Source organism: Oryzias melastigma, linkage group LG9 (genome assembly GCF_002922805.2).
Source record: "Oryzias melastigma strain HK-1 linkage group LG9, ASM292280v2, whole genome shotgun sequence".
NCBI lineage: Eukaryota > Metazoa > Chordata > Actinopteri > Beloniformes > Adrianichthyidae > Oryzias > Oryzias melastigma.
Genome location: NC_050520.1, coordinates 29,289,061 through 29,314,007, shown reverse-complemented (window position 1 = coordinate 29,314,007; position 24,947 = coordinate 29,289,061). Strand labels below are relative to the sequence as shown.

Genomic DNA, 24,947 nt, shown 5'->3' with positions numbered 1-24,947 from the left:
TAAATTGCCCCTAGGTGTGAATGTGAGAGTGTATGTGTGTGTGATTGAGGCCCTGTGACAGACTGGCGACCTGTCCAGGGTGTACCCCGCCTTCGCCCTTCAGTAGCCGGGATAGGCTCCGACACCCCCGCGACCCCGAAAGGGAAGAAGCGGACAAGAAGATGGATGGATATTTATTAGAGCTGGGCAGATCGATCCAATTACCAATAGTATTGATCTCAAGTAGGTATCGGATCGATACCAGCCTGCAGATATTGATATTTACACTTGTTTGAAAAGGATCCGGCTTTTAGTAAACTATTTTCCATTTAATTGAAAATATTTTGTCCTAAATCTGTTTTTATGTTTCTCAAGTATTAAAAAAAGGGAAACTTACAAATAAAACATATGCAGCGATTATAACATTTACGAAAAATATTGATATTGGTATTGATAATGACAATATTGACCAGTTTTGGATCGATACCCAAATTCTCAATTTCTCAATAGAAGTCTCTGAAATTTTGGCTTCTTGGAGTGAAAATACAGTGTGTACTTTCTGTTTGAAACACAAAGTAGGAGGAGTCACTCGGTCCTGTTCTCATATACTGTCAATAGGATTTTATGTACCTGTGCCAATGAAGAGCATGTTATACGGCCGCTGGTCCAGGGCGTTAACCCGGTCCACTGCTATCCTTGTGAAGTTCACCCCCTTGGTCAGCAGCAGGGGGCGACCCAGAGCTTTATCCTCCATCAGCGGGTGCTTCTTTGCAAAGTTGAGCGTGGCGTCCGGGAGCTGCAGGGAGCTGTTGTAGCCGTTCTCCCTGTCTGCGCTGGTAATACACTGCAGCACAGAGAGAGAGGAGGGGGGCGAATGGAGCGGAGAACAGAACGGGACAAAGTGAGCCAGGAAGGGGAAGGAGTTGGAGGAGGAAGCTTCTTAACCGGAGCTGGCACAGGTTGGCATGGTTAGTTGGCTTGCAGATGATTGGAATCCCCCTCCTTCGACACCCCTTCCTCTTCTTTCATTGCTTTGGTCCTGGATCATTATGTCCTTCACTTTTCGTGTTGTGCCAGAGCGCCGTTTCCCACCTCCGCGCGCTGCTCTCCATTCCCCTCGTCTTCCTCTCTACTTTCCTGCCTCATTACTGCTCCGTCCCACCTCTGCCCTCTCCACACACCCATTAAAATGCATACTTTCGTCGCTACTTCCTGCAATTGCATTCATCAAACGTCAAGCACGGCTCCGGGTTCCTTACCGATCCGGGCCGTGGCGTGGGGACGGGACCTGTGTAGCGCCCCCATCTCTGAGAGGTCTCCCTGTACTCCTTGTAGGACCCCTCGAACACTTTCTTCACGTCGCTGATCTGGTACTGGCACACAGCCGACACGTCCACGTCACCCCTGAAACAACACGAACGCAGGCGATCAGTCATGAGAGGCAGGGAGAAGTGAGTGATGAAACAGCTGCTAAAAGAGATGCAGAAATATCAATATATATATAAATATATCTGTCAGATGGATGTCAAAAAAGGGCGGCTTAAAATTTGCAAGCTTAACCTGTCAGGATAGGCTTTAATCTCACTGCTGCAAATGCATAATTCCTTATTTTGCTACCTTTCTGCGGTGAAGATAAGCGAGCCTCACATTCATGTAACACTTTTGTCACCATGAAATCCATCAGCAGCTGCTGTGACTCAGGAAATTCATTTCTTTTGATGCTGAGGCTGCTCGTCTGGGAACTCTTCTTATTTTTCATTTCATCTTCAGACTCCAGGAAGCTCTAGGTTTGGCTTTTAACCTCTGACCCGGGCTCACAAAGGCTGACATGAACTCATCATCTCACATTTGAAATACAAATGAAGCATATTTTACAGTGTAATCACAGTTTTAGTTGCTGTCACTTTGACTCACAGACAGGGGTGCTGCTAGATTTTCTAGGGGCCCAGGGACAGAAACTTAAAAAACTACAGAATCCCACAATTTAAAAAGTTTTTTTAAATTATACAAACATTTAATTTAATAGCTAGAATAGTGGGTAAAGGACTAACTAATCGAAGCAACAACAATAAAAAGCAACAAATGGACTAATGAATAATAATAATAGTAAAAAAACCTGCAGTTCACACTATTTAAAGTCGCCACGACATAGATAATTTATAAGTAATATAAAAAACTAAAACTTCCAGGAATGTAAGTATGCTTTTTTTCTTTTTTAAATAAAATAAAAAAATAAAATAAAATAAAATACAGAATCAGGACATGAAAACAAAACACCGGCACACACATCTCTACTTTTAACTCCACAAATGACACACAACAGTTCATCAATCCATCTCTCTATCATCCTTCTTTGCGTCAATCTATCCACTGATCAATGATCTATTTATTTATTGTTCTATCCATCCATCCATCCATCCATCCACCCTTTATCTATTCATCCCTCCACCCATTCGTTTATCCATCCATCTGTTCATCCCTCCACCCATCCATCCATTATTCATCCGTCTGTTCATTCATCAATACATCCATCCATTATCCATCCATCGTTTATCCATCCATCCATTTATCCATCCATCTGTTCATTCATCCATCCATCCATCTGTTCATCCATCTATCCATTTATCCATCCATCAGTTTATCCATCCATCCATCCATCCATCCATCCATCCATCCATCCATCCATCCATCCATCCTTCCATCCATCGATCCATCAATCCATCCATCCATCCCTCCATCCATCCTTTTATCCATCCATCTGTTCATTTATCCATCCATCCATCTGTTTATTCATTCCTTTGGGCATCCATCCATCCATCCATCCATCCCTCCATCCATCCCTTTATCCACCCATCTGTTCATCCATCTATCCATCTATCCATCCATCTGTTCATCCATCCATCCATCCATCCATCCATCCATCCATCCATCCGTGTATCTATCCATCTGTTCATTGCTCCATCCATCCATTTCTTAGGTCTCCCAGGCTTCCTCCTGAACAGGTCTGTACAGTAGTTAAACTGGAATTGTGTATTTCAGGGCCAGACAGTGTCAGACAACGAAGAGAAAAGGGATTAGGATTTCCAGCGGCTGAAAGAACTCTGAATGAAGAAACAAAGCTGGAGGTTCAAAGCGTACTTCGTTTGTGATATGATATCTTATTGAGGAACACAAAAGACTGACATCAAAGGACGCAGCCTGGAGACAGAGAACACGTCTAACCTTCCTCCCAAAGAAACTTCCACCCTCTGCTGCTGCTTTGGAGACCTCCCTCAGTCAACCATTACAGGTCCCTCAGATACCAGCCTGCACGTCCAAATAAAACCTACTTTCTGCTTAGTTTCCAAACAATCAAAACAACAGAAAATATGTTTTCTTCTCCCCTCCAGCCAGACTTATGAATGTTTAAGAATCCTAATGTACTGAGGGTCAGGAATGTCTCGGAGCGTGATGGATTTCTGCTCGCTGGAAATAAGCAGGGCAGCAGGGTTGGAGCGGTGAAACTGGACAGCAGAACGAATAATGAGAAATAAAAATAACCAAAATGAATCACACTCAGTTTTTTTTATTACTGAACCTTCGAGTCTTGTGGTGAAAGAACCCTATTTAAATTGAAATTACAAACTATATTAGATCCATGAGATACTTGGTTTACGATGAAAGCAACAAAACCGTAGTAATAATCAGTAATAATGAGTTAGCTATTTAGAAATCTTATTTGAAATTAATTTGAATAAACTCAGACAGGTTCTAAAAACGGAATCAGGGATTTAAAAATAAATTTTTTTGGGCTCCAAGTCTTCTTCTGACTCACCACTGGGCGTGGAAGATGCCGTAGAAGGTGGTTCCTCGCCAATCTTGCCCGGGGAGCGTGAAGACCGCCCGCAGGTTGTTGAAGGAAACATGGCGCTCTGGGAGGGAGCACTCCAGCCGGGCTTTCTGGAAGGTGGTCCACTTCTTCTGCAGGGTTCTGGTGCCACCCAAATCCCCCTGAGGGAGGAGACATCAGACGGAAATGGCAAGGCGTTAAAAATTGGGTTTTGTGGATGCAGAGTCTCTTTTTGCATCAGTGCAAAAAACAAAAAACAAAAGTTAATTTAAAAAAGAAGCAAGAATTTTGTTCTTGGACACAGGTTTATTTGCAGCGATACGATATGTATCACGATACACATGTCACAATATGATACATTCCCAATATTTCCCAAGACAGACAATATTTTACTATCTTTTTAATAACTTTTTTCACATTAAAAAAACTGTAAGATAAATTTTATTTAATGATCAGAGCATTAAATACTGCAACTGTATCTTATAGTTTATTTTACTCAAGCAAATTCCTGATAAATTAGGACATATATCTGGCAACGTGGCACAGAATTTCAGAACCCCACGCAAGTTAAAACTAAGGGTCAAAAGGGTTTGGTTAGTGTGCTGCTAACTAGTTGATTTGTGTTATCATCGTAATTTTTGTTCATGTGAATACACAATTGGAAGTACACAAGTTATGCACAAAATGTATTGAATGAGTTACAAATTAAGAATTCTGCATGCATAAATCGGATGATATTATATTCTCTCTAAACAAAACAAAAGTAAAACATTAAAATATATGTTTGAGTATAAATAATAAATTAAATATTGCCTTGGCAGCCTTTTAAATCTATACAAGTATCGCAAAATAAAGTATCATGATACTTTGAGTGAATCAGTTTTTTCCCTAGTCCCTTCACAAAAGGCTATGACACCAAAGCAGTATCATACTAATTGGGATTGACTAAACATTTAGAGTTGAGTGGTGGTTGTTATAAATAGTTGCATAGGCTTTCAGAAGCACTGAATGTTAAAACGGGATGCATTTTATTGTCTATTTTACGATGTATATGTGTTGGCTTTGACCATAAACGGGCATGTCCTGTGGTTAATATGCTGAATAAAATAAATAAATGAAAATCCTACCAGAATCCTAACAATGTCCACCATCACTTCCATCCCTTATATCAATGGGAGCTGCAGACAAATGTTTTTTTTCATCTGCTCATAGTTCTCCTCCTCTTCAATTCAACTGCGATGACTATTATCACCACATGAGGTCATTGTATTCAACTATGACCTGTGCTTGACTGAAGAGCACAACATGCTCAAAGATGGAGGCTAACTCCTGATGTTCTGCTCCAGAGCGTCAAAATCAAGTCATTTTTAGCTTCTGTCGACAGCTTGTTTGTGCCTAATAATTTTCTTTTTGCATAACTTTAAAATAACAATGACATTGAGCTTGGCTTAACATTAACAAAAAGTTCTTTGCAGATGATGGTGTGTTTGAACGGATGATCTTGCTTTTTTTTTAATCCAATTATTTGCAAAATAATTTTTTTTTTATTTTTAAATTTTACATTTCTGAAAAATCTGGGTGATTTCAGCCTTGAGGAAGAGTTATGGTTGGGACCGCCATGACTTTCTGAACAGAGAGGACTACACAGTGCATTTAAGGTCATGTGAAAGCTGTAAAGTGTTCGTGCAATTCTCAGTGTGACGAAAAGGACTTTTCCAAAAGTATGCCTGAGCAGTCTCAATTGAGCTGTCCAGTAAGAACTTTGTTCTTGTAGGTATATAAGAAGAAATATCTTTCTTCTCACAGAGTCAGAAACAGTGTCTTACAGAGAAAAGCCCAGATTTCTGAGGCCTGGGTTGGACAAAACAAAACAAAAGCATTAGTCACATGTAACAAGGGTTGACCACCTGTGAGCCCCATACAGGTTTGCCCATATTTTTACCCACAGATACTCTGTATCCATCCGTAAGGCTTTATATACAAGAAAACGAAATCTTTCCACAGGAAAATATTTTTCTCAAAAAGAAATCAAATGTAATTTCTGCACAAAGACATTAAGCTAAAACCACCACAAGCTGTTGTGAAACTTGTTTTCATGTCGTCCTTGTTCTGCTCCCCAACAGATGTGTTTCATCTGCGCGCCGGCTTTAATTTTACATTTAATTGTGTTCCAAAAATACGAACAATTTATTCCTGAAAACGTATTATCGTCAGCGCTCCCAAGAGGGAAATCTCCCAGATTCTGCTGGTTTCTGTTATCCTCAGTGACTTCACAGACTTTCAAACATGGATTTAAAAAAAAGAAAGAAATAAAAAAAAAAGGCACAAAGCGTAGCTATTGAAAAATAAGTTAGCGCCTTGCTGCAGCAGTGAAATGATTCACTGCTGCAGCTTGAATCACACCAGAGCATCTGCTTCCCATATCATCAAAGATACCCATCGACACAATAAAACCCTTCAAAATAAAAGCATTCCTTAAATATGCGATTAAACTCGTGCTTTGTTGTTGCTGTCAAATATGTAGATCCACTCTGATGACAATTGTGATTTTTGGTGTTTTTAGCATGTTCTTTTGCCATTTTTCATAGGTAAAGAAAATTAAGCTTAAAAATGCATTTCAGGGTATTTATTAATTCAAATTGTTGTGAATCAGGAGCAGACGAAAAAATGTTGTTTGAAAAAGATTGTTTTTGTGATGTAGAAATCATGCTAGCGTCCTGCTTCAGGCTCCCAGCACAACACATTTTCATTCCTAACTCGTCATATTTGGACGTATAATTCGAGTCTCATTCACGCCACAATTTGGGTGTCACCAACTCGTCATTTTTCAACGAGTTAGTCCGCAATCTGAGGGCTGCAGACAGGAAAAAAATACATATGCAAACTTTAATTATTTCAGCTTTTATATTTTCTGATTCTGACGGAAGTTTTATTTTGAAAAACTTCTGTTCACCACATCCAGCTGTCTTGCCGAGTCACGTGGCATAAAACGGCTGCTCACTCAGACTACTAGCTCAGTCAAAAGCCCGAAGCTAAAAGCTAAGGAAGCAGCAAAAAGACATATTTGGAAAGTTTTTTGGGGGGAAAAGATAGAGTGAGGAAATTGAAGAAGAACTTTCACCTTCAGAGAAACATAAAGCTACTGTTTACAGACACAACCAAGAGTCTCCCTCAAAATATGGAGACAGTTGTTAGCATGTTGCTAGCTGCTCTGACTAAAATCCAGCGACTGACTCTCGAAAGTTTCACACATGATAATAAAGTTACAGAAACGATAGATTCTCGTTTATGATTATGGTTAGAAAATACCAGCTTCACTACGATTGTGTCATTTATATTTTGCTTTATTTATTTATCACTTTTTAAACGTAAGAAGCTAGCATCCGGTTGTTAGCATTCCCTTTGACGTTTAAGGGGAAATCATCAAAGTTTAAAGCAGCCACAAATGTTTCACAGAGAATTAAGATTCAATTAAATAAAGTTGCTGACCTGTAGATATTTCTGAAACTTTCATAAAAGACATTTAGGTTTTTTTCCTACAGAAATCTGTTCAGAAACTTTAACAGAGAAAATGCTATCTCAAGGATTTTAGGTCATTGCTTTAAAACCTTTTGCAAACATAAAATTTGCATTCATTTCTTTTTTTGCAGTTTAGAATTTAAATAAAAGCTAAAAACTGGAGTAACATAAATATATGATAATAAATAAGAACAGTACTGTTTTTTTTATGAGAATTGTGCGTTTCCCTTGGTGACCGTCCACGCAGCTTCATGGATCTCTCCAGAAAACAGATTCTAGTTTCTCAAATGTCTCAGTTTCTCTGAATGACTTTATTTAGGCCGCATTTTTGGCCACAAAACCCTCCATTGTTGCTGCCGTTCCACACGTGCCTGTCCAGTCGAAGCCCCCAGACTGTTAGCGAGGGCTATTTCACATTATTACGCTCTCGGAAACAGCTGCCAAAAACAGCTGGGGCAAATTGAAAGCAGCCCATTCTCTGCCAAGTCCGCATGAAAGCCCGATTTCACAGCCAAGTCCGTCTCTGTGCACTTATAGCAACTTTGAGGCTGATAACGGTTTTAATCTGCGCTTTCTCCTTTGATGGACTGCACCAGGAGGGCCGCCGGGGGAGGAGGTGCTAATTGAATCCGCACTGATTTTTACCTTGCAGACGCGCGCCACCCTGGCCACGGTGAGCTCTGTGTCGCAGTCCAGCTCCAGAGCCCGCTCGCTGAAGAAGAAGTAGATCTTGTCGTCGTCTCCATCCTTGCTGCCCGTGCTCTCCCTCACCAGCGCCGATCCCACAAAATCAGGCTCTACAAACACACAAAAAACACACACACAAAGGGGTGATATCAGATGGTGTAATTTTACACAATTCCTGAGACCTCCATGACAAGCGCATAAAGACTGGGCTCCAGCCTGCAGGACGCAATCACACACAAACAGTCCTGACACCTCCATCTCGTCCTCTACAGCCTCTTCTCACCTCTTTTTTCTATTGTCTGTCAGTCCTCTCCTTCCCTTCACTTCTCCTGTCATTTTTCACTCTTCTGTTCACCATTAGTGATTCATTTTCTATTTTCCCCTTCCCCAGACAGCCTGCTTTTTACAAATTCTCTCCATATCCAGGCCTCATTAGATTCTGAATGCTTCTATTTATTTATTTTATTCAATCCAGGCACTTTTACATTGTTTTTAAGCAAAAATTTATGCATGAAGTCTATATTTTTGAAATCACAACTCCCTTCTCCTACACGAGCTGGTTCTTTCAATATAAAAGCCTCAGATCCTCCACTATTACACAGAGCAATTGAATGCTTTTAGGCTGATCAGAAATTGCTCAAATTGAGGTGAGGCTCACTTTATTGCAGGTCTGCTTTTGTATAAAAGCCCTTTAATAGCACAACTAATGAAGAGACATACCGGCCCTGCCTCCTCCTTATCCTTCACGTTCTTTTTTTCCTCCTTGCCTCTATATTTTCTTAACCTCTCTCAATATTGTTTTACTGCAGGTCTTAATTTATAGGATTTTTTTCCACTCCTTTTTTCGCTTTCTGATGTTTCTTTTCTAATGCTCATCCCCACGTCCTACATAAAAACACAATAATAAGAAAGATCCATTTAGATCCATTTAAAAATTTATCTGGTTTTCTTTTTTGTTTAATCATTTCCATTTCCATCCATCCATCTTTGCGTCCATCCATCCATCCGTCCATCCATTCATCCATCCATTTATCTTCCAACTCAGTTCCCCTCAGGGTCACAGGGTTGTTGGAGCCTATCCCAGACACTGTTGGGTCATACTGTCCTAAGAGCAATTTTCTCCGGGCTTTGAAGTTAATTTCTTTTTTTTTCATTTGTTCTTTTTGGGTAGTAGCCTTTAACAGCAGCTGTTAATTAATCAATCAAGTAAGCAAGCGATCAAATAAAATACACAAAAAAAGTAGTGACGAAATTAGACCCAGTTGGTTCTCCAGGGTTAAATCAGGGCTAACAAATGACATTCTTTGTATGGTTGTGAATGTAAATTCATCATCAGCATTTCTGGATCGCTTGGTTCATTCTGTTGGGGCAGAAGTAGTCAGAATCTGTGATCACGTTCTAGCTGTACAGAAGTGGGAGCAGGCAGCACGGTGAAAAAAAACGACTTGGAATCAAGACCCAATGAAATCAGTGTTCCAGGTGTTTTGTTCGGACGCAGACTGGTCCTCGGTCTACGTCTGGTAACGGCCGCCGTACCGAATGCGGTACCAGTGGTATCAAACATGGTACTTGGTTAAGGTTCGGTTCTAGTGCGGTCCACGTCCAGTACCAGACCTGGAGGTTGTGGAGCTCTGATTTATCTGGAACAGTCAACAAATGGCGAGTTGGGTATACCAAAGATGTCTCCATTTTTGAGGAGGAGGGTTCCTTAATCATACGTCAATATGTGATGACTTGAGTAATGAGAATGCGTCAATCAATCAATCAATCAATCAATCAATCAATCAATCAATCAATCAATCAATCAATCAATCAATCAATCAATCAATCAATCAATCAATCAAATAAAATACATTATAAAAAAACAGTGCCCAAATCTGATCCAGTGGGTTCTACAGGGTTAAATCAGGGCTCATTTTAAATGTAACCCCTAAAAATAAGAGTATCCCTCACCACTGTCCCTAGTGGCGATTTAGGCCACCCTCAGTGTGCTAAGAGGTTTTTGTGCAGGTCCTGCAAAAGGACTGGCACGGAGCATATGAAAGTGCTGACCCCCCCATCCGGGACTGATAGGAGCCAGAAGGCCCCGACAAGAAGAAAGAGTAACAAACCAAAACCAGCCCAGATCCAATAACTTAACTCACAATAGAATTACAGATCGACCCGACATGAAGGCATGAAACCAGCCCCCGAGGGCATGGGGACATCCCCACCCCCACTGCCCAGCACAGGTGAAATATGATCCCTAATCTGTAAATCTCTGGTCACTCACCATTGAGCCAGGCAGGTAAGTACTCGCTCTTCATGCTGTAGTGCTGAAGGCCCAGATTCCTCAGAATGACCGGTTCGGTACCCAGGAAGTTATTGAGTGTTGCTGAGTACATCTCTTTATCTGTAAAAGATATTAACACACAGATTAAACAATATGTATGCATATATTTGTTTCTCTACCCCTCTTATTTTCATCTTCATTTTCTTGTCCTCCAACTTCTTGAACATCTTTTTTGTGCCGTTATCCCCCACCTGTAATATCCCACTCCGTCTCTCTTCTCTTTGACGTTTGGGACAAAAAAAGATGTGTGCAAATATAACTGATGTAAATAAAATGTATCCTCAAATACAAAATAGGTTTATACAACTATACTCCTCCTGTGCCCAAAGATTAATAACCTCCCATTCAACAGTAAAATCGTATCTGTTTGCTTCGCTGCTGGATTTTAAGTGTCTGTTGTTAAAACAACACAACAAAAGCATTTAGATGTGTGTATGTTAGAAATGCTGAGTCAGCATTTGTCCCTTTGATGACTTTTAGGACAACCTGACCTTAAAAGGCCTTATTCATCACTTCAAAACTCAGACATGCAAATATATACTCACCCACAATGAGGCCGGTGTGCCCCTTGGCGGGGTCGTACGGACACTTGCCCTTCCCGTCCTCCAGGGCCGCCATGCTGAGGGTGAAATAGTCGGCGTTCTGAAAGCACAGGCAGGCGAAGAACACAGGTGCTTGAGGGTCGTTCTGCATTATTATCCTCACACGACAACCGCGAGCTGTTTGTCTGTTTGCGGCGGACTTCCTCCACCAGGTTGTCCCGTCACATCAGCATCATGCGCAACCTCACGCGCGCACCAACCTTCACACGTCCAACCGACCCCCCTGTTGTGACATATTTATTTCCCACGGCGCAAACTTTGATTTGGTTACTCTGCGGTTTTTGTCACAGAGGTGTGACTCCTGTCAGCGCTGACCTCGCCACGACCCCGTCAAGATCGCAATGCCCTCACGCATACTCACAACATAGGTGCACTTGGGCTGGAAGGCGTAGGTGCCACAGGTGTAGAGGTGCGTGTGGTTGTAGCTCTGCAGAAATCGAATGTAGTTGAAGCACTCGGTCTGTGTGGGAGAGATGAGAAGCCGTCAGATGTGGTTTTGATGAGGCGATCCAAACAGAAAAGCTTTAACAAGTGACAGAAAGTTAAAGTTTTAAGCATCAATCACAAATCTTTTGTGTTTCATGAGAAACCTCCTTTAATGTCTTTAATGTGACAAAGACGTGATGCACGCTGGAATGAAGGATTTAGTTCAGATTGCAAAACACTTCTTGGATCTCAGGAGTGTAATATCAGGTGTGCATGCTTAAAAATTCTGTTTTACAAATTCTAAAATCATGGAGAATAACAAGGATGAAAGAGGAAAAAATGACAGAGACTTTCAATTAAAGGTAACACTTATAGTCATACATGCATGGGAACTGAGCTGCATTTTTCAGCATTCCACGTGATCTTTGGAGGAGAAAAGAAACGTATATGGGACATGTAAAGCTGTCAAATTGCAGGAGATAAAATCAAATTTTCATGACGAATGTTTTTGAAGCTCCCGCTTTTATTGATGCTCCACTTTGAGGCAGTTTAAAAAGCAGAGCGGAACTATTTCTCTTACATGAAAATGTGCCTGTGTGCTATCTCAGATAAGATATAACCTCATTTATGAGAGCTCTGCAAGCTGTTAGGGAAATATTACAGTCTTAGTCACATGCATCCATATGGGTGCTGTTGGTTTGTGGGTTGTCCGAACCCATGGAGAGTTGTTAAGCACATTAATGTTGGGAGTAGGGTCGTCTGGAACCCACAAGACAGCAAGGGGAACTTTATTTTCAAAGGATTTTTTTCTTAGCTGGTGTCCATGGAAGACATACAATTCTTCATGGGAGGGATCACACTTCAATGATAGGGTGGGGTCATCTGGACCCCACAAGATACCACAAGGAAGCACAGATGCGTCTAAAACTACGTTCACAGCAGTGCATTCCAGGTGGCCACTTCCAATGAAGTCTATGAAAACTCTTGTGTTCATGAGTAGCTATGCATACTTTCTATGACCATTTCTATGACCATTACTTTGACCATTTATATGACCATTTCTATGACCATTACTTTGACCATTTATATAACCATTTCTATGACCATTTTTTTGACCATTTCTTTCATTTCTTTGACGCTTTCTGGCTCCACGTACAAAACATGCTGCCATTAAACACGGATTGCAAGCTAAACCAATCAGAAACTCAAATTTGGTAGTGATCACTGTTGGGCCTAATGCCATTGAAGTATAACTGCATTACTAACGGCATTAGAAGTTCAGTAACAGAGTAATCTAACAAATTACTATGCAGTAACTGAGTTGCTAACTCAATTACTTTTAGGAAAATGTAACTAGTAACTATAACTATTTTTTTTTTAAAGTAAGATTCCCAACACTGGTAGTGATGTATGGATGGATTTTAGTAAATGGAAGTGCCGACCATTTGAAAATTGATCATGACAGGTTTGTGCCCGACTAAATCATATGACACGCAACGAGCCTCTTTCAACTGTAGGTGGAGGACATGCACTAGTGAACAGTAAAAAAAACAAAAGAGGAAGAAGTCCCTCCCTGTTTTTCCAGTGTAAACACCATGGTCCAGATCACGGGTGGGCAAACTACGGCCCGGGGGCCACATGCCCCTTAAACCATTTAATCTGGCCAGGAAAAAATGGAATAAATTATATAGATAGCATACCCATAGGAAAAACATGTGCATAAACATTTTTGCTTGACGGTCTCACTGATTGGTCTATAACCTTCATATTTTTGTGAGGACCACCTGTATGCCCCGTTGTTTATTTTTCACCCACAGACAACCCGTATCCAATCATAAGAGTAATTATTACTAAGGTCCAACCACGTCCTGGAGCAAACGTGGCTTAAAAGCAGACCTGATCTGTGACTAGTTTCATTTGCTCAGGTTTAGAGATTTGTTACTTCCACAGAAGAAGCCTCTCGCACTGCATCCTGTCAGCAGTGAGGACTGCTTATGCCAAGTCCAGCTGTCTTAAAAGTTGCTGATTCGAACTCTGTGTGGAAGATGTGCCTCTCTGACTGCTAATGCAGTGACTGGAGGGGTTCCAGTTTACGCCCCAGACGGACCTGTCCGAATTTCATTGAGCAAAGAAAGGAAAGTGGTGCTGTTTAAACAAACCACCGGCGAGTGGTTGTGAGAGGCGCTGGGAGCTGTGGGAGTCTGTCAGCTGAGATCCATGTTACCTGGTTGTTCTTCCCCTTGGCAACGCACTCGCGCTTCTTATCCTGTGGAGCCGGCCAGTCGATCTGTGGAGAAGACAGAGTGTGGTGGGCTGCAGGAAGGTTTTTTTATTCGCATCCAGCCTATTGTGTTGTGGAGTGGTGTGCGATGCGCCCTGCAGGAAATATCACTTCTCTTGTCTTTAATGAGATTTCTCTCAGACAGACCAGAAAAGGGTTTGTGCTCAAACACAAACCCGGTTCAGGGTTTTTTATTCACATATTTTGGTCCTTACACATGACATGACATGATTATATACTGATCCAGATTGTATGTCGGTAACGTTTGCACAGGTGGCAGGAAGAGAAAAACAACCCACTGACTGTGTTGCTACAGCAAAGTCTCCCTCACACATACAGCTATTTGTTTTTGGGACAGCATGAAGGAAACCTTTAGCTCTGGTTTTTGTTTCATTGACTGTATGAAGCAGTTTTAGCTGTTTGATATCTTTGGGATTTGGGAGGGGCTAACGCGACTTTAGAAATCGAGAAAACCAAATCACATTTCCAGAAATCGTAGAAAAATTATTTCAAGAAATCATAATAAAATTAGAGACATCTCATAATAACTATTTTCCAGTTTATATTCTGTTTCATTTTTTTCAACATTGAATTTTGAAATCTGGAAATAACTTGTTTTATGGAAGGTTTGACTTTTGTTCTAGATTTTTTTTTTTTTTTTAGGAATTATGTGTTTTTATTGGAATTCTTTTTTGTGTGCGTTTTTATTGTAAATTTGTAATTATGTTTTTTTAAAGTTTTATTTTATTTTGCTTTTTTAATTGTGTATGTTGAGTGATTTATTGATGCGATTTGTACTTCAGGGCCACCGTAGCTTTTCCATTCTCTGCACCCTCACAAATGCTGTTTTGTGTCATCTATCAAGGAATAGCCTCTGAATTATTACAAAAATGTACACATCTCTATTAAAATCCTTCTTTTTTCTTCAGGTATTAGCATAAACAAAACTGGGAAAAGTGTTGGCAGATTTTGGGGGTGTCGCTACTATTAAAAGAACTAATAAAAAATAATCAATATGCTCTTTATGGTAGTGTCCTTTCTTTACCCTTGTGTTGGTTATTCAGTGAATTCTTGCTGATTCCTTATAAAGCAAATACATTTTTTAGGATAAGTTTTTATTATAAAAGTTGTGATTTGTTTTTGTTTTAAACCAGATTGCACAAACTCCAATTTTGTTTGCTAATTTTGTTAGATGATGAAATGTTGATTTTAGTTCCTAGTGATTATCCAAGAGCTGTTCATGACAACGTTTGATTTCAAATTTTGATTTCCTAATGACAAAAAAGAAAAAAAAAACATTTAAAATGCAAAGTAGTCTTCTTTGATGGATTTACTTTGAAATTAAAGTGCCTACAAATGTAATGAACACTGAAGGATAAAAATATGAAGTGTAGAAAAGACAAAAAGGATGAAAAAAATGTAAAATAAACATTTTTCTGCCAGTTTTTGATACTTTAGTTTTTTAGTCTCAGCTATTCAATTGCAAATTATCATCGAGAACTATCAGATGTTTGTTAAGCCCATGTTCGATTTGAAAAACCTGATTGCAGCCTCTTGGAATGCAGTGAAATGGAACTTTAAGTAAAAAAAACTACTAATATAGCTGATAGTATAGGCTTCTAACATGTCTAAAATAGTATTTTTTTAATCAAGAAAAGCAGCTAGAAGTCTGGAAATATACCTTAACTGTGCACAACAGTTTTAGGGGAAGTCACAACTGGAAGAAAGAGACTTCAAAACTTGGAGAGTTAGCACGTTCTGCTGTGTTTTTATGACAAAGAGAAAAAAAAAGCAATAAAAGAAAACGCGGAGCAGCAAGCTGCTACAGGAACGTCGCTAAATAATGCACGAGAAAGCACTACACAAACAGAGCTGTTTGTCTCCAAAGTGCCGAGGAAAACGTCCTCAGAGACCGAGCTGGGGAGGAAAACACTGATGAAAGTAATGAAGACAGACAGGGTGTGAGAGGGGGAATAAAAGAGAAGGAACAGAAGAATGACCAGAGGGTGACAGAGGCGACCCTCTTCCTCTCTGAGCTCCTCAACAGGTGGCTTTATTTTTACTGTAAAGCTCATAACTCGGACCGGAGCGGCCGGCGGCTGACTACGAAAGTCCGATCGTGCGACCAATAATTGATCATTACGGCAGTAAATCAGCCAGAAATCTCTAATCCTCTGCAGGCCGCTCTGTACACTTTCATCTTGTCACTGTAATTGTATTGATTGCAACACGGAGCGGTTATTAAAGGAACAAAGGAAAACCGCACGAGTCTCCAAGGGCGCACCGTCTCTGCATGTTTGCAGGCGAAGTCAAAGGTAATGATGGAGGGCAACAGCTTTCCCCCCCGAGTGTAATACTGCAAAACAGAAACACTAATGAAAACAAGGACGACGAAGAAGACGAAGAAGAGGAGAAACATGCTGGAGAGTGGACGTCATAATAGGAGACGTTCAATCTTTACTCCAGTATTCACAGAGGATGTGTAGGAGCTGGAAAGATTTAGTTTAATCCACAAAAATATAGATTTTAAGGTGGATTTAGATAACATGCTTGTTTTTATAACTACTTTAGAAAAAAGCTGCTTTAATATTAAAAAAGGAACCAAATAGACAGAAAGTCCAGAGATTGATACAAATCTTTGTAGACTTTTGGAGGGTTTGTTAACTTTTCTCAATCTACAACAGCAGAAAATCATAGTTCGATTAAAGGAGTAACCCCTCTTACTTTCTTTAGGAACCCCACATAAAAAGCAAAGTAAATTCGAGTCAGGTCAGTGTTTTTTCGTTGATCCCACCCTACAGTATTAACAAAGGGATCTGGCTCCAGAAACTCTATTGCCTTCAGTGGTATTATGAGTAACGGAAATAATATATCCTTAAACTGTTATTTTGAGTTCTGAGGTTTAAACGTGAAAGTTTCCACAACTATCTAGCTTAGAAAAGGTCATCGAACCCCCAACTGGCCACGGTACTGAAACATTCGAGTAATCTCAGGATTGATTGATGACATCATTAAGTAGAAGTGACGTGCCAATGCAGAGACACTATTTTTCCATAACTCTCCGCTTCGAGGGCTTAATGAAGGGGGTAGGGTGAAGGGAAGAATTCAGATTGGGCCTATATCTTATTTGCAGCATGCTACACATTAGTCCTGTTAGAAGCATTAGCTGCGTTAGCGTATTCAAAACATCTGTAACTCCCAACCTTGTTTGCAACAAGTAGAAAAAAGAGGACTGATACCACTAAGACAAATGTTACTCTCAACTTTGTTAATAAAATGAAAAAATAAAAACAGACACAGCTGTACGCTAGCCATATTAGCATGTCCACAGTGACACCTAATTAAACATTCTGACAGAGCGCTGTGTATCACATATAATCCCTTTCAATTCAGCCATCTCTAAGGCACTCTGGGTTTTGAGGTGTACTGTAATTTACCAAAATAAAAGAAATAAAACATTTTAAGTGCACCTTTTAGTGCGGAAAGTACAGCGTGTGACGTCATACGACTGACTGCTAGCATGGTGGGGAAGCCGAAGTGGAATCCATCTGCAAAATGTTTCTCTAAAATATGAGAATTGTTGGTGTTTACATAAAAAATGGATTCATGAATTGAATTGGATCACCTCCTTCGTAATGAAACTTTGGTTTGTACCTAGCATGAAGACGTTTTAAGATAAAAGAGAGACTCCAGACTCACACTCTGCATCGTCTCGTTGGCAACATTTATTGTAATAATAACCTTCTTTGTTACACGGCTTTTCTAATCTCATCTTTAAATCTGCCAAACATACTTCAAAGCTTCACTATCAAAGTACACAAAGGCAGCATAAAACACTTTCTAATGTCTTGAAAGAAAGTGTTTGTAAATTGATTGGTGGAGCGGGAGCTGCAGACGGCGATGCTTCGTGGACACGATCAGACTTCAAAGCTGATGAAGCGCTTTGTAGAAAGTCCGTGTGTGTTTTTAAGCCCTTAAAAATGACACGAGTGTTTCCCAACATTACCCCTGATTGAGCAAAGCCTGGACGGTGGAGCACTTGACCGAGTACAAAGGGAGCGCATCTGCCTGAGCTTCCCTCCGCTCGCTCGCTTTGATTTGATCCACCTGAAAACACCCCAACGGAAATGGGAAAGTTCTCCGCCTGTGTCATGTGGAAAACATCGACGCGTACGGTTCCATGCGAAAGTTTGAAAGGTTTTCTATAACGATGAGAGGAACAGAAAGTACGGGTCAGAGTGGAGCCGAAGGGAAATGGTGAATTAACCCTGTGTTGAACTTGTCAATTTTTGAGGATTTAGATGAATATTATTTTTTTTTGTCCTCACACTAAAGTCTTAAAATTAGAAAATAGAACAATGACATTTTCCTCAATAAAGTGCTTTTTAACTTTTGAACAGACTTGCTGTGAACCCCATTCAGCTGGTTAATTGGTTCATTTCAACTCTTTTCATTCTTTGGTTTTAATTAGAACATGGAATAAAACAAAAATGTATCGTCAGGACAAAATCCACCTGAACAATATCGCAGAAGATGGCTTAAACTGCAATAAAAGCTTACCTAAATGTTCACACAAACAATCTCAGGACAGTTTGAAGTATTTAACAAATAAAATAAACCCCGTCAGACATTGGACCAATCGTATACACCCTTTCATGTCGTTGACCAATCCAATGGAGCCCTTTTGTGGTCGATGCCCGTCTATGTGAACGAGGGTCATTAACAGTATAAGTTTAGATAAGATGAATTTTATTAAGGTAAAACTATATCAGTAAAATGGAAATTATGTATTAGTTATTTTTAGTTTCGTGTTTTGTTTACCTATTGCTGTGCGTGACAAATTCATGAGAGAGATTTCAGATTCTAGGTGGCTCGTCTGTGCTCCTGTCCTTGGCAGTGGACCTCGCCTCTGGCTCCTCTCGCATCTTGGAGCAGGAGAGAATCCAGATTTCAGGTCTTAGGGTGTGTCTTGGATAGCCAAAAGAAGGGAACCCAAGAGTGAAGGATAAAAGTATTTTTTTAAGTCAGTAAGGAGCAGCAGTTCTCTTGGGTTTGACACTTCCGGACAGCAGGGGAAGCAGGACCTTGCAGGATCTCCGCCGAGACAGGAGGGGAAGTCAATGTCCGAGAGTGGGGGACAGGAGAGAGCCGCAATGAGGCTGGGCAGGTAAAACAGAAGTTTCCAGGAGGGGATCTCTATTCCACATAGTTGCAATCCAGAATACGAGAGGAAGAAGACGTGGCAATGGCAGAGCTGAGGCTCGGCGAGATCGTAGAGTTCGGCACCAGCTAGCGTTTCAAAGTGAAGGGTGGCTGGACGTAAACAGAGTAACTGAGACGTTCCGGAAGAGAGTGGAAAACAGGAGCGTGCTTAAGAAGAGGCAAGAGCAGGTGAATGACATCTTGGTGAGTGTAGCACCTGACATGACACCCAGTGGCTTGTCTGTGCTCCTGTTCTTGGCAGTGGACCTCGCCTCTGGCTCGTCTCGTGCCCCAAGCTTTCCCCTAGTTCCTTCTGGATATAGCCCATCTGCTACACTATTTAAGCATGTAGTTGTAGTTATATAACTTGATAAGCTAATTCTTCTTTAACAGTTCTGGTACATCCCTCCTTCATGTGGACATTCCTGAGGTTTCTTCCTTTTTTGAGAGTTATTCCTTACCGAGAAGAAAGGTCTAAGGCACAGGTGTCGAACTCCAGGCCTCAAGGGCCGGTGTCCTACATGTTTTCCAACCAACCTGCCTTTGAAGCTCCTTATTGGCCAAACACACCTGATCCAGGTAATCAGCAGCAGATGAGGCAGAATTTCTGGAAAACCAGTAGGACGTCGGCCCTCGAGGACTTGAGTTTGACACCCCTGGTCTAAGGGCAGGGATAACCAGTTTAGCTTAGCGTGTTAAGTTTAGTTTAGCATTCAGCTATTGTTTATGTTTTACGACTGACTTTCTGTTTTTGTACAATCACCAGTTTGAACCCCAATAATGAGAGAACTGTATTGTGATATAGAGCTATATGAATATAATTAAATTGAAAAAGACACTTTTTTCAAAATGGCGGCTTTCATCTTGGTTTTATCTCCATAGCAACACAAGTCCAACTAATTCTTAGAAGAATCAGCAAAAGTAAATTTCTGGATTTCCTGATCAACGGAGGATTTTTGTTAACCACGCCCTTCGCCCACTTTCCTAACACGTTCCTTTTCGTATGGTATACCATTTCTTACAACTTGAGTAGTGATTGATGTTTTATATAGTTACAATATTCTGGTAAAGAAGGTGCGAACAACAGGCAAACGGCACATTTATGAGCTCAATAACGCCATTAAAAATCTACAACTTCTGATTCCCAAGTAGCTTCCCGAGGATACTCGGGGAGGTGATAAATGAGGAGGAGTTTGAATTTATGGAAGGTACTAAAGGTGATTTCTGTTGTTTTTTTGTTTTTTTTTAAGGAAAATTCATGATTGTGGTTGTATTTTTAGGAGAGTAGGTGGTTTTTTACCATGCCCAAAATTTACAGTTACCGGATACTAAGTGCTAACAGATTTTGGTGAGTTTGTGAATATGTGGTGGGGGTGGAACTTTTGCTCAAAGGTGCAGTAAGAAAGAAGAAAACAATTTGGTCCCTACAGTCCTGGACTGGTGCAGGAAATAATAAATGTAGCACAGGCAGAAAATCTGTTTATCTTTCCTTTTCTGCCTGAACTCCTGTTATGCTTAAACGCTTTTTACAATGCCTCCATCAAAATTGATGTCATAATTAAATTTGCGGTTTATCTCTGTAACAAAGCTGCGGCGAGGACGCCTTTTGTTCCCGAGCTGTCCATCTCCAAGCCCGCCGTTAGTGCATTTAACGTTATCAGTTAATTTGTTGCAATGGAACAAAGGCGTTTGGGAGTGAGTGGGCGTCGGCAGTGACATTCAGGTGGTAATTACATTTCCACCGGTCCTTACATGTTCGTTATTGATACATTTTAATTCCGCCGAGGCTGTCTGAGGCTTTTACCTGCGGCCTCAGCTGTCTGCTGATGTTGTTGGGGTCCAGGGCGAACAGCGCCTCCCGGGCCCCCACGTACAGGACTCTCTCGTGGTCAGATAGGGTCAGCATGCTGTAGTTGTACACCCCCTGGATGCTGAACCGAGCCATACTGTCCAGCACATCTGCAAGAAGGCAAAAAAATAACATCACTTTGGACACATTCATCGAAAGTATCGTCCATATTTCAGATGTCATCATCGATTCCTGTCTGACCCTCTCCAGATACACAGAAACCCACTTATTAGGTGATCATCCCTGTATTTATGAAGAAATGAACCTCTGGGATGCCAAAGGTTTACTAAGCCAATGATGAAATTACACACTCATTTTGACTCATCAAGCTACTGGCAGCTGGCTGTTAACCCCATGTTAGTGCGCACAGCAATTCTTTCATTGGGGTGTTGTTGCTCTGAGCTATCCTGTTTTATCAGGAAAAGCAAAAACATGACCTAACTGAGGAAAAAAAAAGCTTTTGTCTAAGAGGTAAGAAGATATTTAAAAAGTACTTTAGGTGTTTGGTCTGCAGGGTGGGACCTGTTGAAGGTGTACCCCACTTTTGCCCAATACTGGTTAGGATAGGCTCCAGCAACTCAGTGATACTAAAAGCTGAGCACAAACTGTAACTATTAATTTCTCCTTCATGAGCAATTTTCAAACAGTTGGCTCTTCCATGAATTAAAAAGGATGCCATCCATAAGTCACTGCCAAAGCAGAGTCCCTGGTTAGTCAAAGTTCAGCCTGGTTTATCTTTTAACCTGCATTCAGATGATGCAGATTCTGTACCTCGAGCCCAAAAGCAGTTGTAGAAAGTTGTGGTGAATGTTAGAGTTTGAAGATGAAAGCCAGAAATACTCATATACAAGCGTTTACATTGACTTTAATTGGAAGCGGCCACTTAAATATGTGTTGCTGAGGATTAGCAGTCATATATGCAGAATACAGAAGGTTTTTGGCTAATATTATTGGGAAAAATAAGAACAAAATATAGTTTCACATAAAACAATGACTTAAATACTGCAGCACAGTGTCAGAGTAATTTGTCCTGCTAACCATCGAAACCCTCACTCACATAAGTGAAAAAACAACCCCTAAAATCACCAGAAAGATTTCTGGACAGTTCTCCCAGGACTGCAGACTGTTGTCCAGCATTTGTCTGCAACAGTTGCAGAGCAGTGAGATGTTACCTTCTGCAGACTTGGCAGAGAGCTTGGGGGAGAATTGGCTGTGAAACAGCTGACAGTTCAATGCCTTATGCACAAAGCGGCGGACCATTTCAGCCGACTCGGTCTGCGCTGTAAACAAGCCCTGCAGCCCCTATCTCTCTCCTCAAGGCCTGTGTTTACTTTAAAACTCAGAGCCGGAGACAATCTGATACCTTCCAGAACCGCGCTGTCGAACGAGAGACGGGCCGGTCATCTGTTTGTGTAAATAAACAACAGGCGGAATTTTGCGTTGTCATAGCAACTCCTGTCTTAATAAAAAGAAAAGGAGGAGGGGGGAGTGGCTCTGCAGGATTACCGTTATCTGTAATGGATGTGTTAAAGAAAAAAATAAGAGCTTTGAAAGTGGGAATACGTCATCCAGCACATTTTATGGCATCGTTCTGAGGACATTTTTAATCCATGACACTAAAATAAGTTCCGACAGTGCGTTAATGAGACTTTAAAAGTGAGTTTGATCCAGAACATCAGCTACAAATGCTACAGAAAGCAGTATATGTTGCTCATCTTACAGTTTTTAGACCACAGATCGTTATATCTTGGCAAAGCGGCATTAAGAAGAATGCCCCTATGGAAGAGGAGCAGCTTAATCTGGGCTCTGGAGAGCACAAGAACACAACAATGCAGGGATTTGTTGGCTCTAGTGGAATTATTGCAAATAGAAGATGAGATCCAAATGACAACGTGGGCAGAATACAGAGGGTAGGAATGCTTATAAGTGCGCACTAATAATGGGTGTAAATCTGCGGGGGTGATTAGATTGTTCATTATCTAGCCAGTGCTTGCCAATGCAGACTGCTATTTAATACAGGGCTTAAATGAGGCCTTTTACCATGCTCAGAAAAAAATAAATAATAGCATTTTAGCCTCCCTTTCAACACTGCTGTGGATTCTTTGGAATAAAAATAAACAGAATTGATTTGATTTATTTGTGAGAACTACAAAGTGTTCTTTCTGCATTCCTATTTGTAACGAGAAAAGAAAAAAAAAGCCAACAGAGCTGATGTTTTTTAATCAAAATTTTAAAGAGAAACACCCGCTGTTCACTATCTAACACACACAAGCACACAGTTTAAATCCCCTCATTAGCATACAGACAAACCATTGGTGTGGAGCAGAAGAGAAGGCAAAATGGGAAAAAAGGAGGAGAAATAACAGGGTTTAGTTTTCATTCTCCACACTCTTGTTGCTTGTAGTGTCACCTTGTTCTCCATCCCCTTCTTCACCAAGTCATGTGGGCGGATAGAATATATGAGGTGATGATGAACGGAACACAATGCTATAACTACATCTGAATATTTGCTGTTTTTCTTTCTGAAGCCCCCGTGCTTTTAATTTGAAAGGGAAACTAAGGGGGCAACAGAAACTGGTTTAATATGTAATGTGAGTAATAGAGTATTCAATGTCATCAAATCATCATGATTGCATTCATTTTAAGGCTTTTGCTTTGTTTTTGTACTTTTCAACTCAAGGTGAACTTTATTATTGCATTAATATAAAATTTTTATAACTTTATTAAAAGAAAATAACCTTTCAGGATTAAAATTCAGAGCCTGTTTGTTCCTTTTAATGTCAAATATTCATCTATTTCTGATAAAAGCAAAACGAAAAAAAAAGAAGAAAAACATTTTTTGTTTTAATTTATTGGGTTTGACACCTCATAATAACAAAAATATATGAAGAAATGTATATATTTAGATGTATATTTAAAAAATTTCAAAAACATGTTACAAAACACATTTTATACACATTTTATATAAAAACAGAACCAAACTGTTTCCAAGCTCTATGGACAAAAAGATCAATGGAAGAACAAAATCAATGTTGTAAATGTGATGCTCCAGGCCCAGGAGACTTTCTTTTTCACACATTAAATATTTACAGTCACAGATGGCATACTAATGAATGACTTTTTGGTCCCTGCTTTTATTTGTCCCTCATGTCCCCACATTAATCTTACAGCTGAACAAGCTTTACTCCCATAAATTAGCGAGCAGGTTTAGCAAGCTCGCTGTGACCTCAACTACAACCAGCTAAAACAACAAAAAATAACGATTTCAGTTGATATTTTGCATAGAGAAGGAACAAGATACAGGAAGTGCAATTTAATAATATTTTGATTGTATAGTTTTAGGTATTTTTTCCAAATTATTGCAGTTATGGGAAGCTAATTTAAGATAGCAATGCTAAGGGACCCTAGTCGTGAAGTTGTAATCTCTTGTCTGTCACTTTTTTAACTCCCAATTTACACTGGGGGTCCATCTCACGACCATCAGTTAGTTACATTGTCTCCATTGAGTCTCTGGTCTGTTCCCCCCTCCCCCTGGATCACGAAGGAGTAATATGTCCTGCTATCCCGGCCCCATGCCCTCTTCTTTCTCGCTGAATCCTTGTAAAATGAGTGATCTTTTCCATAAATGATGTTGTGGTTTATACATGCCATCCATGGCAAAAATGGATATCTGCAGTGTTAGCATGTGTAATCGTGTGGAAATATCACTGTAAACATGAAATAAAAGTTTATAAAGTTTTACTTTTTTTCTCTGGCTTTTTATCTCAAAATGGAACTGTTGACAGAGTGGAAATAGGGCTCCTGCATAAAGCTAGCTTCGCGCTGCAGAGAGACGGACTTTAGACACAGACAGGATGGAAGCGATGTAAACATTCTGAGTGATTAATGAACATTACATTTTTTTTGTATCAATGCCGCAACGCACCATGGAAATCAGCCTCTAGCTTCTGATTCCTTAGCAATCTGGTAAAAAAAGACACCTCAATAACTCTTCAATCTTTCTGAATTCTTTTAATAGTCAAAGCTAGCTAGCTAGCTAGCCTCTCGTTGTCTTTAGCCTTTCTACTTAAAAGTTTGTGTTAATCATATTATATCAGAAAGAAAATCTTATGAAAAAAAGATATTAACAACTCTACAGTCTATTCTCAATTTGTGTTATAGTCAAAGCTAGTTAGCTAACAGCTCATTGTATGTAGCCCCTCTAGTAACTTAAATAGATATGGTAATTGAAAGTTTGTGTT

General features: G+C 40.3%; 1 protein-coding gene across 2 annotated transcripts in view; it reads right to left on the bottom strand.

Moving 5' to 3' along the window:
* sema4c (sema domain, immunoglobulin domain (Ig), transmembrane domain (TM) and short cytoplasmic domain, (semaphorin) 4C) overlaps positions 1-24,947 on the bottom strand; it is a 118,708-nt gene that overhangs the window by 14,577 nt on the left and 79,184 nt on the right. For both annotated transcript variants that reach the window (XM_024275806.2, XM_024275808.2), the window contains 9 exons: positions 20,662-20,816; positions 13,599-13,661; positions 11,310-11,408; positions 10,892-10,988; positions 10,287-10,406; positions 7,973-8,124; positions 3,794-3,969; positions 1,239-1,383; positions 610-823 (listed from right to left, as the gene is read on the bottom strand). In XM_024275806.2, the coding sequence (XP_024131574.1) occupies positions 610-823; positions 1,239-1,383; positions 3,794-3,969; positions 7,973-8,124; positions 10,287-10,406; positions 10,892-10,988; positions 11,310-11,408; positions 13,599-13,661; positions 20,662-20,816 (1,221 nt within the window). The remainder of the gene's footprint in view (positions 1-609; positions 824-1,238; positions 1,384-3,793; positions 3,970-7,972; positions 8,125-10,286; positions 10,407-10,891; positions 10,989-11,309; positions 11,409-13,598; positions 13,662-20,661; positions 20,817-24,947) is intronic.